Source organism: Notolabrus celidotus, chromosome 19 (assembly GCF_009762535.1).
Source record: "Notolabrus celidotus isolate fNotCel1 chromosome 19, fNotCel1.pri, whole genome shotgun sequence".
Taxonomy (NCBI): Eukaryota; Metazoa; Chordata; class Actinopteri; order Labriformes; family Labridae; genus Notolabrus; species Notolabrus celidotus.
Genome location: NC_048290.1, coordinates 12,929,282 through 12,943,083, shown reverse-complemented (window position 1 = coordinate 12,943,083; position 13,802 = coordinate 12,929,282). Strand labels below are relative to the sequence as shown.

Here is a 13,802-nt window from a genome sequence, read left to right as displayed (position 1 = left end):
AAATGAAGGGTGCTTCCTTATTCCAAATTTAGCAGCAAAGCAATCAAAGTCAAACTCATCCAATATGACTGAAATGGCTGAAAACAACACTCTTGCTTCTGTCAATGTTTATTGAATTACTGGAAGGTGATCCATAATTGCGCAGAACATCCTCAGTACACCACAGACAAAGAACCATGTGTAAGAGGAGTGACGGGTATCTATGAGAGGACATGCACTGATGCACAAACACACACACATGCGTGTGGACACACAAGATATTGTGCTTAACAGAAACCTCTTTTATGATCTACTGAGGTTTCATCCTGATGATCCAAGAGAAGCTGAAGAGATGATGCTTATGTATCTGAAGGACTGAACACACACACACACACACACACACACACATTTGAGGAGCTAAAAAGACATGCTCCCACATTGCACTTATAACTTTATATTTAGCCTATACCCTCTTGATTTCATAAACTATAAAGTTTACATTTCTATACATTTATTTATTTTTTAGCTATAGAACATTTTAAGTAAGACAGAGGATGTGATTGCTTAAATGCAATACTTGGTCTTCTATGGCACAAGGTTTTTCTTTTTCTTTTTGGCAAAAAAACCCATGTGCTTTTATTGTAACTTGCTGACACACAGGTTGCTTATTTATCTGAAATACTGAGTGCGTTTCACCAGTAAAGGATGTTATTATTGCTTCACTGCTTCTAATGCACACAACTACAAACACTATCGGCTCTATAAAATGGATTTTGCGCAGTGCACTGTCTGGTGTGTAATTGCGTTTCCAACGCTACCGTGAACTGTGATGCTGCTCTGGAGGTGATGCCGAGCTTCACGCTTGACATTGAATCCTCTGGAGTGTAAGTTTAAGGTACAGAAGATGCTACAGCAGCCATAAAGAATGAGATCTGAGTGTAAGATTGTACATTTTCATATTAAACTCCAGTGACTTATTGGCAACCACTGAAACACACACACACGCACACACACACTACAGCTGAACAAGCCTTCCAGCTTCACCCGTAAAATACAACAGTGACTTCTGAACATTGAGGTGACCCATCAATTTTGGGTGTTTGGGTTTAAGAGCTGCTGGCACCAGCTGCGTCTTGCCTACTGTGAAGACGAAAAAAGAACAAAACAGAGACATTAAAGACGGGTATGTTTATGTATGGGTGACAGATTGCTGACACCAGGTCATTACTCTTCTGTGTGTGAATTTAAACATCTACAAGGACTTACTCTGTTCTGCCTGCTGCTGCTGCTGCTGCTGGCTCTGGTCCCAGCAGAAAACTATGGACTCTTGAGTTAAAAAAAAAAATAGTTAGTAGTTGAGCAAATTTCTCAGCAACTATTTTCACTCTGACTCCAATGCAATCTGACATATTGTCTAAATCCACATCTTGTTCATATTCTTTTGAGTTTCTATCACTAATCAATCTTATTCCTGGCAGATATTTCTGTTAGCTTAAAAGTAGCATTTAGCTACACTTTTGAAATTGTTTTAAGATATAGAAGGAAAGGTCTTAAGTGATTTAGCTTTGTAAAAACAACAGAATTGGTAATCCATTAGTTGCTGTTTCCTGATGGTAGTTAAAGTTAACATTACACCACCAGCTAGCTAAAATTAACATACAACTTTCCAATTGTATTTTACAGTTAATGGTAAAAACATTGTCTTAAGGGTGACTATTTTGTCTTTTGATAATATTTACGTTAGACAATTAGTCCCTCAGTATTTCCTGTAAGCATTGTCATAGTGCCTGGGTTGCACTGAAATTTCATTGTATCTGCTCAAAAGAATCTATTCCGTTCTGCTTACAAATGTGGAAATATTCACAGCATCTCCACCTCTTGGTTATTAGAGACACAGAATGTACCCCACATTTTAGCCTCTCATCCAAGGGTGTGTCCATGCTTTTCTGAATATGTTGGCCCAACTGAGGCACTGACATAGGCAGCGGTGGCTGGGGTTTGTGTGTGCGAACACAAATCGATAGCATTCACCTTCTTTGCTTTAACATCTACTCTAATGGCATTTAAGTGTATACAGCTTTTCTATTCCTGTGTTTATGTTCTTTACAATAAAAAGAAACACAGTGGAGTTACATCATATACATAGATCTTCATAACAAAATGTTTCAAAGACTTAAAAAGAGGATGATTGTCTGAAGCCACAACTCAAAGCACTGTTAACACATTCTTAACAGTCTTAGGGGCCAGACTTCTCAATACGCCCTTGCTCTCATCATGAGGGTTATACCAGAGGTAAATTTCCACCATAAATATTGTGAATTATTAAGCAAGAGATTAGCATGAAATCTATAGTTCAAGCATTTATCATCAGTGCAATAGATCACTCTGCTTTTTTATTTCACAGTAATGATAAATGAGATAAAAACCGATTCATTAGCATCTTTAGCAACTAGTTTTTATCAGTCTCCTTCCTATAATTGAAACTGTAGCCAAATCCAGTTGGTCCTTATCCAAAAAAAAAGGCCCCTGTGATCTGATAAATGAGAGTTCCAGCCAAGGATAAAACTAAAGTAGAGGCCACTGGCTCTGTAGAGGGTTATAATAAGAGGCAGGAGAGTCGTTGCTTACCTTGAATTCTCTGCAGCTTCCTTCAGTTCCTTGTCAAGTCTAGAGGTGAGAGTTCAAATGGCAAGATGAATATGAAGTCATTTAAAGAGACAGTTCATGCTTGGTGGAGGTTGGCAGTGGATGCATCATTTGAGGACTTGAAGGGACTCACCTAATGATACACTCTGGGATCTGGATGCTGTCAATGGGGATGAGTTCCTTCAGCTCATCCAGACTAGTCACGTACTTTATCTTACTGCTGAACTTGGCGCTGTGACAAAAGCAATATGGACACATGCACATAAAAAGAAGTACAGTGCAATGACAGGCACATAAAAAAAGATGGCTGAAGTAAGTGTCTCGGCGTCAGAAAAACAAAATTATAGTATGTTCTGTTTTTATTATTTTTTAGTGAAGCTTTTTAATCTCATCCAGAAAGCCAATGAACACAAAATAAGGATTTTACAGCCTTGCTAGCTAGCAGGCAAGTGAGAGTGTTCTTGATCACTGGGTGCTTTTAGATTAATGCTCATGTTAGCATAGAAAGATGATCACAAAAACAATATAAATATGCTGATGTTCAGAAGCTATAATGTACTTTCTGTATTCATAATATCAGGCTAGCATGTTAGCATGTCAGTAGTTTTCAGGCACCAAAGTACAATAATTTAGATTTTGGACTACAAAAGTTATAAAATTTGATCCTGAGTGCTTGGATAATCCAGAAGAAAACCAAAGTTATAAAATGCATCTTCTGAAACCAGGAATGTCTCTAAATAGCTGGAATGGAAGATAAAAAAGTACATTTTGTTTACCTGATGAAGGGCTTGGTAATGGCTAGAACAGTCCTGATAAACCATGACGGATGAAGAATAATGAAGGATTTTAAATTCTTCCTGAGCCTAAAGACAACAACACATTGTACCAAAGGTTAGGTGAGTTAATGTCTGTGCCTGAGCCTCTTTCCACTTTCATTCTATTGAAATGCAAATGTTTACAGTACACAGTATGTGTGAATTAACTGGAAAAGACCTTCTGTCAATCATCTGATAACATTTCTTCAACCAGCCAAGGCCAGGCATTCTTCTATGTGGTGTGGCTCCATTCAGGTACACAATCATGTAGTCTTCTGCCACCATCAGCTCCAATGTGCTTATCACATAGCTGAAGAAAAACACACAGCAGATGTTTACAGAGTTAAATTGAAAAGTACCCTGGTTGAACTTAATTTTCCTTTCTGGAAAAACGATGAAGGAACTATTTTTACCCCAAGTCAAATAACAATTTTACAGTGTTTGTTCATCATGCAAAACATATCAGAGATGTATGATGATATTACGCAGATATAACGTTTAAAAAAGATTCTTTCAGTATGATAACATGATAACAGGTGATTATTATCACTTAGCACAAAGTACAACTGAGGCTCATTGGATAAATGTTTTGGTTTAAAAAATGTAGAACAAGAATTCAAGTTTTAACCATGCGGCTACCTCAGTCCATGTTGAGCCGCATTTTGTAATAACGGTGCATTTTGTAATAAACGTCCAAAATGTAATAACTTTTTCATTTCATTTTGTAATAAGCCGCATTTTGTAATAAACTGCCCCAACGCATTTTGTAATAATCTTCTCAAAATGTAATAACTTATTACATAATGCGGCAAAATTTATTACAAAATGCGGCTTATTACAAAATGAAATGAAAAAGTTATTACATTTTGGACGTTTATTACAAAATGCACCGTTATTACAAAATGCGGCTCAACAGTCCATGAGAATTGAAGCCAATGCAGAAGTGTTAAAAACTGCAGTTTCCTGAGTCTCCACATGAGGCTGGCCCCGGAAGTACCAGAAACAACATAGACACCAAATCAAAAAAGTCGATCTTTACAGCAGAGATAAACACGTTTACAGCCTGGTTCAAAAAACAAGTGTAGTCTGGATACCACATTTCTCGATTTCCAATATGGCTCCAACAACGGCCGATGATTGGCCTCAAAACAGTGCTTCAGAAACAGCTAGGTGACATCACAGAAACTACATCCATTATTTATACCTTCTATGGTTTTAACCTGAGTTGAAAATATGCTCTAAATACATTGTGAAAAATGGCAAATATACTAATCTAACTCTATTTTATGAACAAACTTTAACAGTTCTTTGATAGTTAAGCTAAAACATAAATAGGACTGCCACTCTAAACTAGCAGTAAACTCATCATCTAAATTGAACAGTAAAGAGAGTTTATGCGTCAGTGCACTAGTCTAGTAAATTCTATATTGACTGTAAGTCACAAGCTGCTGATACCAAAATGGTGAAATGCGAGGGCAAGAATTGCAGAGCCATGTTTCTTTAATCTGACAGCCAACAAAGGGAGAAAATTATAGAGATGGGCTATTTTTTTCAAATAGTAGCAGCATTTTCAAAAACTTGCCTCTATGATGTAAGAAACTGGTACAAATGCTACTTCATAGAAAAGTTGTTTTGCTTTGAATTTCTTATTTTTTTATTTCCCTGCATCCACCTCAGCAGCTCAATCAACTTCCAATTTTCTAAAATACAAAACTCTGATTCAGACCAAAAGAAACTGTTATCTCTTTCTCATTTCACTTCACAATTCTCCCAAATGTTCTCCGTCTTCTCACACAGCAGGGAACTTTGTTGCCTGCTTTGAAAATAAAAGTTGAATATCCTCGGTCAGCACAGTCCTTGTAGTTTCCTTAATAATTTGTCTGACTGCAATGACTTTGAGCTCAGTTTGACTCCTTTTCTACTCATTCAATGTCCTTCTCTGGAATAAAAATCAACACTGAAGATCCTCTCTGTTTCGTGAATGTGAGGATCATCTCCCACCGACATCAAGCATGCATGCCGTTTGACCAACCAGCTATAGTTAGCTCCTCCTCACAAGGATTCAGACCTAAAGCCATTTGGCATCAGAGACTGCAGACACTACGGCTTACCTCCTTTCATTTCTATCCAAAACTCTCAGATATGCCAGCTTACTCAATATCTTTCACAGAACAGCCTGTGGGATGTCCAAGCATGAAATGCGACTGTGCCAGCACAACAGTGAAGATATCAGCATGGGAGGTCTTGCAAACAGGCCAGACTATCTTTTCTATCGCTTTATTCAGAGAGTTTCCTCGTTTTTCAGGGGACAAAAGATTATTTAAAGCACATGGTAGCAACTTGGAAATGCAATATTTGAAATTACAATACACCTTTTAAGTGAGGTCAGTCTGTTGATTCTGTTTTAAATCACTTAGGATGAGCTAAATGTTAGAATGCCAAAGGCTGGCACACATTACAGGATTCTTCAAACCTTCACACATTTAGAGACCACACACTTGATGATAAAAAAAGATAGATCGCATAAGATCTCTCTCTTCTGATCTAATAGTGTGTGGTGTGCACTACAGAGCACACCACACCATAACCGACTCTTCAGCAGAGTATCAGGTTCTTCATGCTCAATATTGCAAATCTCGCGTAGTAAAATGTGACTTCGGTGTAAACAAACATGGTGGACCAACAGGAAGAGGCAATGATGATCGTTTTCGGCCTCTTACTTTCCGAAAACACACAAAAAAGAAAAATGATTATGGAAAATGTCATGGAGACGGCAGGAATGTGGGCTGTATGCATTATAACGCAAGTTGTATTCATCACAGCGGTTAGTTTTCGCTGGCGTCATGTTTTTGTTTGTTTTTACTTCCTCTTACGTAGGTCAGCTGAGTCAGCTCGTGTCTTTATTGGCTTTTGCCCCGGTACACTCAATCAATCAATCAATCTTTATTTGTATAGCGCCAAATCACAACAAACGTTATCTCAAGGCGCTTTTATAAACATAGGTCTAGACCACTATGTCAAATTATGAACAGAGACCCAACTTCAAGACAGGGTAAGACTCAGTCTGACCCCACCTTAATCCATCATGAGCATTGCACATCGCAGTATTTAGCTAGTTACAGCGGTGAGGAAAAACTTCCTTTTAACAGGCAGAAACCTCAGGCAGAGCCAGACTCATGTTAGACAGCCATCATGCCTCGACTGAGTTGGGTCTGGAAAGACGGATAGAGGGGAGTAAGAGAGAGAGGTGATAGTGATGAGACGTGACATAACACACTGTGCGTGCTCGGAACCTCTCAGAGCATCCCACACACTACAGGATTTCTAGTCGCAAATAGGGGTAAGGGGGAGATAGGGACAAAAATCAGCCCGATTATCCTGTAGTGTGTACCCACCTTAACATGCTCACATTAACAACATCAATATGCTGGCGTTAAGCAATCAAGTTCGATATCTTAGCTGTGTATATTCACACATTTCTTGCGCATTAGCACTAAACTCAAAGTTTATTTTCCAGATATGTACATAGTAGACTACCATGGAGACAAAACAGGGCAACCTAAATGGACTTGCACTTATATAGTATTCATCACATTCATCTATTGATGGTAGGGGCTGCTATAGTAAGGGACCATCAGTGTTAGCTTTTCACATTCATGCACATTTGAACACCGCTGAACAACAGCGGAAGCAATTTGGAGGTCAGTATCTTGCCCGGGGACACTTCGGCATGTGACTGCAGGAGCTGGTATTGAACCACCAACCCTCCAATGGAGAGATGACTGACTCTACCCACTGAGCCAGAGCTGCCCAAAGATGGCATTACTCCCGTGATTTCTCTTTTAGAAACAAAAGTGCACAAGTGACGAACTTCATGACTTGCAGCAGAAGGTTCTGCGTCGCCCCTACGCAGCAGGAGCTGACGCGGACATGAGCCCCACATACTTGTGCGTCGATGTGTCCGTGTCGCGCAGCAATTCTCCTCCGAAACGCTTGAGGGCAGTGTGGTCTCTCTGATAGCCGGTCGCCTGCTTCCGGTCCTGCTACGATCTCTGTTTACTTTTCCTCATCAATTCAGAGCGTGTTAAGTTAATCTACAGCTGATACATGTTGCTGTTTATCATACAGACATGATTACATGAAGAATAGAGAGGAGGAGATGAAATACACGGCCGATGTGTGGCCGATGTGTGGCCGATGTCCGGGATCCCGGAAGTGCTGTGAATGCGGGAAAGACAAAGCCGTCGAGCGGACCAATCACAGAGCTTGCGGTCCGCGTCGGCTCTACGCGTGGTTACATTTTGGAGGAGGTGCACGTCAGCTACGTGCGTAGGCCTCTGCGTAGGTACGGGAGCTACGCGGACCTACGGCGTAGGCTACGCCGTCGATTCGACGCAGAAGTATAAATCAGCCTGGCTGATTAAATAAGCCAGTATTATGAATCCTGAAGTCGTAAATAACTCTCTCAAAGAGTGTTTGATAGAACAGTGAAATACTTACAGAAAGAGATTCTCCATTATTTCATGGTATTCCTCTCTGTCACTGTCTGGTAGGAAACAGGCAGCAAACACTATGATGGCATTCACTCCGTTGCCATAGTATCCTTGATAAAAACACAGAAAAATAAAAGAAATTAGTTATTTGACCTTGTTCCATTGTTGGTGAGAACTTCATGGCCTTCATTAACATAGTTTTCATAACTTGATTGCTCTCTTATTTTCCTCTTTTTTGTTCATTTTATCATCAATCTGTGTCTCTTTGTCTATCCGCCTGTGTCCCTCTAACCTGTTTCCTCTCACTATTATTCAGAATAATGTAATTTCCGTCTATTCACCAACCCATTCATTACCAGATTTGGTGTCACTCCAACAGAGGGTCTTTTATCTGAACGGCAGAGTTGGTGATATTGGCTCTTAAGTGACAGACGTCTCTGTTTCCACGGGAGGGCTACGTTTCACTTAAGCTTGGAGCCAGTGAGATGAAAATGTACAGCCTACAGTGTTATGGAGTCCAGTTTCCCATTATAATGGAAACATGGGTGGGACCTTGTAAAACACTTTACTCTGGTGCAGCTCATGCCCCTGGGGTTTTGGAGAGCCCCACAGAGAGGGAAGAGAAAAGGAGATGGAGCCTCCACCTGTGAAACCAGTATGGTGCGAGGTAGACACTGGGCTAAACTAAAAACCCAGGTTCTACTGATGTCATTATGCTAAAGAATGGTGACAGATTTAAGGGAGACCAATATTTTCCTGTATGGAAGAAGCTGTGCCATAACCACAAGAAAGATGCTCTTCAGCTCGTCACTGCAGCCCATGTACTGACTAGGACTAGGAAGAGAGAGCGTATCTCTCCAGAGTTAGCTTCTCTACACTGTCTCCCCATAAAATCTAGAATAGAATAGAAAATCCTTCTTCTGACCTACAAAGCTCTTAATGGTCAGACACCTTTGTATCTTAAAGAGCTCATAGTGCCTTATTACACCTCTAGCACGATATGCTCCCAGCATGCAGGCCTGCTTGTCACACCTAAAGTCTCTAAAAGTAGTATGGGAGGTAGAGACTACAGTTATCAGGCCCCTCTCCTTTGGAATCATCTAACAGTCAGGGTCCGGGAGGCAGACACCCTCTCTCCTTTTAAGATTAGGCTTAAAACTTTCCCTTTTAATAAAGCTTATTGTTAGAGCTGGCTCAGGCTTGGACTAGCTGTTAGTTAAGCTGCTATAGGCTTAGACTGCGGGGGGAACTGGAACACTGACACACTTTTTTTAACACAAAGTTTAAAAAATAGATATATCTCATCTTCTTTCATACGTTTTTTTCTTATTTATATATCTTGTATTTAGACTGCTAATTAAAAAAAATGAAAGTTTTATTTCTCTTTGGGCTCGAGCAAATTGTGAGGGTTATTTTTTCGCTACATTTCTCAAAGTGTTCGATTAAGATCTAGTCACTGTGAAAGTCAATACCATAAATGTCCTTTTCCAACTCTAACTGTTAAATCAAACATCATGGAAGCAACTGCATTCATCTATCATATTCACACTGGAGACATTTTTGTCTGACCTTAAACTTACTGTAGGCTTGCTATTCTTATGTTATACTTTTATGTTCAATGTTTCGAATGAGCATGATGTCAAAGTGACCACTGTGTAGATATAGTCCACTTCTTTCCCCCTTTTTTACACATTTTCTTTACAATGTGTACTTAAATAGACATTTCAGACAGCAGCAGCTATCCATTAAATCAAAAGATATACTACTATGAAGTGGCTACTTTGCCAACTTTCACCTTGAATCCAATTTATCTTGTTCAAGGACAATCGAAGAGGACAAGAGAATGTGAAAATTCAACATAAACATTTCCTGTGTTAAGTTTGCAAAGGGTTCTCCCTGCCAGCAGCTGGATGATTTAAAATGTATCAACTGGCTCCATGTATGGCATCATTTTGATTGATGATCCTTTAAGGTAAGAGGCAGCACTTCTATAATGAGACATCATTCTGAGGCCTCGTTTGTTGCTAAGTGATAAAAGCTCACAAATGAAAGGGAATCTTGATATAGTATACCAGGGATAATATCTTTATCCCAAGAGGGCTTTGATTTTAGGCAGTTTTTGTAAATACAGGTTATATTCCATAGTCACCTCCATGGGAGATGACTCTCATGTATGGCTCAATGATCTTCATGTTGATGCGGTGCTCCTGCTCCCCGATGATGACCGCCCTCCACAGTTTGCCATCCTGACGTTCCTCTTCAGCGCTGTATGTTGGGATTGGATCGTAAGGCTCATTTACTCCACCCCTGCTAGCTGCACCGGGGTCTAAAACCAGAAAAAGACCAACTTTACAATCCTTTCTCCTGTAACGCATCCTTTGACTTGTTACAAGAGGAGAGTAATATGTTCCAGTAGAAGCTATCATACACAGAACTGGGACCCTGAAAATGTAGAAGCGAAATAATATTTGTCCATCATTAATTCCATTACTGATTTTCCTCCCGTGAGATGTTAAAATGATTCAGAATACTTAGAATGACCCACCTTCCCAGTCCATTTCATGGTCTGTGTAGTCCAAATAATCCCCTTCATCTGGGGTGTCGAGGTCATCCACATTAATGTCCAGATCGTCGGGTGTCTCCCCCAGGTCGTCCTCACTCTGGTCCAATGACAGGCTGATGGGAGGAGCCGATAGCTTTTTTCTCTGGGTGGCGCCTCCTTGTAGGGGTAGTGAGGTAGGAGGGACTACAAAATAAAGTAACAAAGTGAACACATACTCATAAACCATTTTCTGTCAATCAACATTTTTGGTTTTTTTTGGATAACTATTTGTTTGTATCATACACACCTGGTCTGCCTTCGCCCCCCTCAGAGTTCATTTTGCTCTCTGATGCCAGGTCCATCCCCTGGAGGACCTGTGAGAAGATAATTACAGTTATTAAACTCTTGTGGTGGATATACTGATTATTGTGGAGCGCACAGTCTGAGTCCCCTACAATTTATGATTTGTAAACACAAAAATTAATCTGAGGAGGACCAGTTGTATTATATATAAAAAAAAAAAAATTCAAAAACTGAGGGGCACCGGTTTGGCCTAGTGGTTAACACTGCAACCCATGTATAGAGGCTTTAGTCCTCAAAGCATGTGTTCCATTCCAACCTGCAGCTCTTTGCAACGTCATTCGAAACTCTTTCTCCCATTTCCTTGCTCTATCCACTGTCGTCCCTAAATATAAAATACAAAAATAGCATCTAAAAACTACAAAGTGGAAACAGACCAGGAAATCTTTCAATATCAGTTTGATTCTAATGTTTGGCACCACTTCTGCCACTTGTCTCTGTACTTTTGTTGCATCAGTGTTGCTTCAGCCACCTTTAATCAACCATGCAGGCTATAAAAGTAGTATGGGAGGTAGAACCTTCGGTTATCAGGCCCCTCTCCTTTGGAATCATCTACCAGTCAGGGAGGCAGACACCCTCTCTACTTTTAGTACTAGGCTTAAAAAAACGTGTGAACCAAGCAGCAACCTCCGGTCTCAAAATATGAAGGCCAAGTGTTATAAACTGCAATTTATCCAGAATCCGCTCGAGGCTGGCTGCAGAAACACCAGAAACCACATACACACCAAAAAGACGATCTGGGACGGTTCAGAAGATATTAAGATTACGAGGTTTTTGCCCAAATAAGGACGACTGACTTGACAAACAGGAGGGAACGCATAGCTGTTGACTAGGAGGCTCAAACCCCGCCTCTTTATCTCACACTCTTTTGGTTGAGTTCAGCATTCCCAATATGGCTCCCACCAAAGATTGGTTTAAAAACCGGAACAGATAGGGGACGTCAGGGATACTACCGCTATTATTCATACAGTCTATGGTGTGAAAGCAACATTAGAATGCACACTGAGATCCTATCTCACCCCCCTCCCCCAATCACTTACTTTAACTCTTCGCATCCCATTGAAAGTTACTAACCATAGACCTTTCTGGAGTCCCTGAGCTCCACTGTCTCGTAGGTTCCTCTGGGTGCTGCTGTAGACAGCCTGCTGCTGTGGACGTTCCAGACTCTAGCAGCAACAGCTACTACTTCTCGTATCCGTCTCATCACTATTACCACTCTCTCTCTCTTATTCTCCTCTATCCATCTTTCCAACCCCAACTCAGACGAAGCAGATGGCTGTCTAACATGAGTCTGGTTCTGCTCGAGGTTTCTGCCTGTTAAAAGGACATTTTTCCTTGCCGCTGTAACTAGCTACATACTGCAAGGTGCAATGCTCATGGTGGATTAAGATGACATAAGATCGAGTCCTGTTACTAGTTTTCAAATGTAATCCTTGGGTTCTACTGCTAAGAGATCATTTGCACATTTGACACCGTTTGTTGCAAAACTCATCAGATGGCTTCACATACAGCCTGTATTTCCTCTTTTATAAGTCGGCCAGCCCACAAGGTTAGATAAGGTGACTCCTGGATAAGAAGTGCATATGAGAATACCTGGGTAACATGACATGCCAGAGTTCATTCCAAAGGCAGTGACAACATTTCATAAAAGTCTTTCTATTCAAGAAAGTCTTTATAGTCTTTAAAGTCTTTATATTGAAGAATTTCTATCAGTTTACATATCTTTTAGATTTTTTTTATTTGTCATATATCTAAACCAGCAGGTGCCTCAAAAATACAGTATTACTACAATTGAGAACACAAAGCTCCCAAACACCAGCAAGTGTTAAAGATTGTATATTTATTTCACTAAATCAATATATCCATAGCATATATTTCCTGTGTAATCGAAGAACACAGTGAATAAAAAGACAAAAGGGATGAGGGGTTGAGGGGAGAAAGGAGGAGGGATGAGAGAACTGAGAAAGATTTGGAGGTTAAGGGTCATCTGTGAGTAATCCTCCAATTCAAACTGAAGGGGGGGAGGCAGGGATGCTGAGGGAGGGGGGGCTTGTTACATCATAACAGCCCCCCTCCCCCAGTCTCTTTTTCTTGTGCTGATTCAAAGCGAACGAGTGCATGCTCGCCCGAGCACAGATTGGGCAGAGATGCAAATTCACAGTAAGTCACGTGTGCTCACTCGGGGAGGAACATCCTCTTTCCTCGTCTGCACACTCAGCCAAGAACGAGGAAGATGTAGCAGAGAAGAAAAAAATAAAACGCTGATTCCTGCACAGTGGAGATCACTGTCATGATGACAACCCACAGAAATATGTACAGTATGTGCACACACTTGTTTACAGATACACAGTGGTTATAAACATGCAATGGAACAAAGTAAGCATCAGCTGTTTAGTGCATCCTCTATTCACATCCACAACACAGGACCACGGTGCTGATGACAGCAGCCCCTCCTTCCTTCTCCCTTGCTTCCTGTCTGCTGGCTATTGAAAAAAAAAACCACACAAGAACCCTCTCTGTCTTTCCTTTTAATCTCCACAGAACAGAAAAGCATCAGTCTACTCACCGCACTGCTGGGGCTCGGGATTCTCTGTCCTGGTTTTTGTCTCAGATCATGGATGTACTTCCAGGATCTCTGCCTATTTCCTGCTTCCAGCCCTCTCGGTGGAGATGCTCAGCCTACAAACAGCTCACAGCTTCCACCATTTTGTGGTCACATGATCCAGGCTGTTACCAAATAAGGGCGATCACCTGCTATAGCAGCTCAGTGCACAGCAGCTTCCTCAGGCAGCTGAATGAGGCTATAGGAGGGTGTGTTTGTGTGTCATTATTTTCCTCAACTAGAGGGGAAACACGGTGTGCGTGCGTGGTTGATTTTATGTTATTACTACCATTGAGGAGTGTGGGATTGCTATTAATTCCTGACAGTAGATTTGTAAGCCTGGCTCTGCAGCTACAACATTTTTA

The 13,802-nt window shown here is 40.7% G+C and overlaps 1 protein-coding gene across 1 annotated transcript; it reads right to left on the bottom strand.

Moving 5' to 3' along the window:
* Window positions 1-90: 90 nt before the first annotated feature.
* On the bottom strand, window positions 91-13,764 carry prune2 (prune homolog 2 with BCH domain). The gene is made up of 11 exons (XM_034710284.1): window positions 13,402-13,764; window positions 10,783-10,849; window positions 10,479-10,679; window positions 10,083-10,259; window positions 7,941-8,043; window positions 3,619-3,750; window positions 3,402-3,488; window positions 2,759-2,857; window positions 2,608-2,646; window positions 1,246-1,305; window positions 91-1,119 (listed from the first exon to the last, which is right to left on the bottom strand). Exons 2-11 carry the CDS (start codon window positions 10,835-10,837, stop codon window positions 1,086-1,088), a joined length of 987 nt encoding a protein of 328 aa, XP_034566175.1. The 5' UTR covers window positions 10,838-10,849; window positions 13,402-13,764; the 3' UTR covers window positions 91-1,085.
* Between the last annotated feature and the right edge of the window lie 38 nt (window positions 13,765-13,802).

Excerpts from the sequence above, each read along its gene's own strand:
- prune2 (XM_034710284.1), bottom strand. The coding sequence starts at position 10,837 with ATGGACCTGGCATCAGAGAGCAAAATGAACTCTGAGGGGGGCGAAGGC. Across the intron at positions 2,858-3,401 it reads ATTACCAAGCCCTTCATCAG|CGCCAAGTTCAGCAGTAAGA; the intron begins GTAAACAAAATG and ends CTTTTGTCACAG. Across the intron at positions 1,306-2,607 it reads GAAGCTGCAGAGAATTCAAG|AGTCCATAGTTTTCTGCTGG; the intron begins GTAAGCAACGAC and ends TTTTAACTCAAG.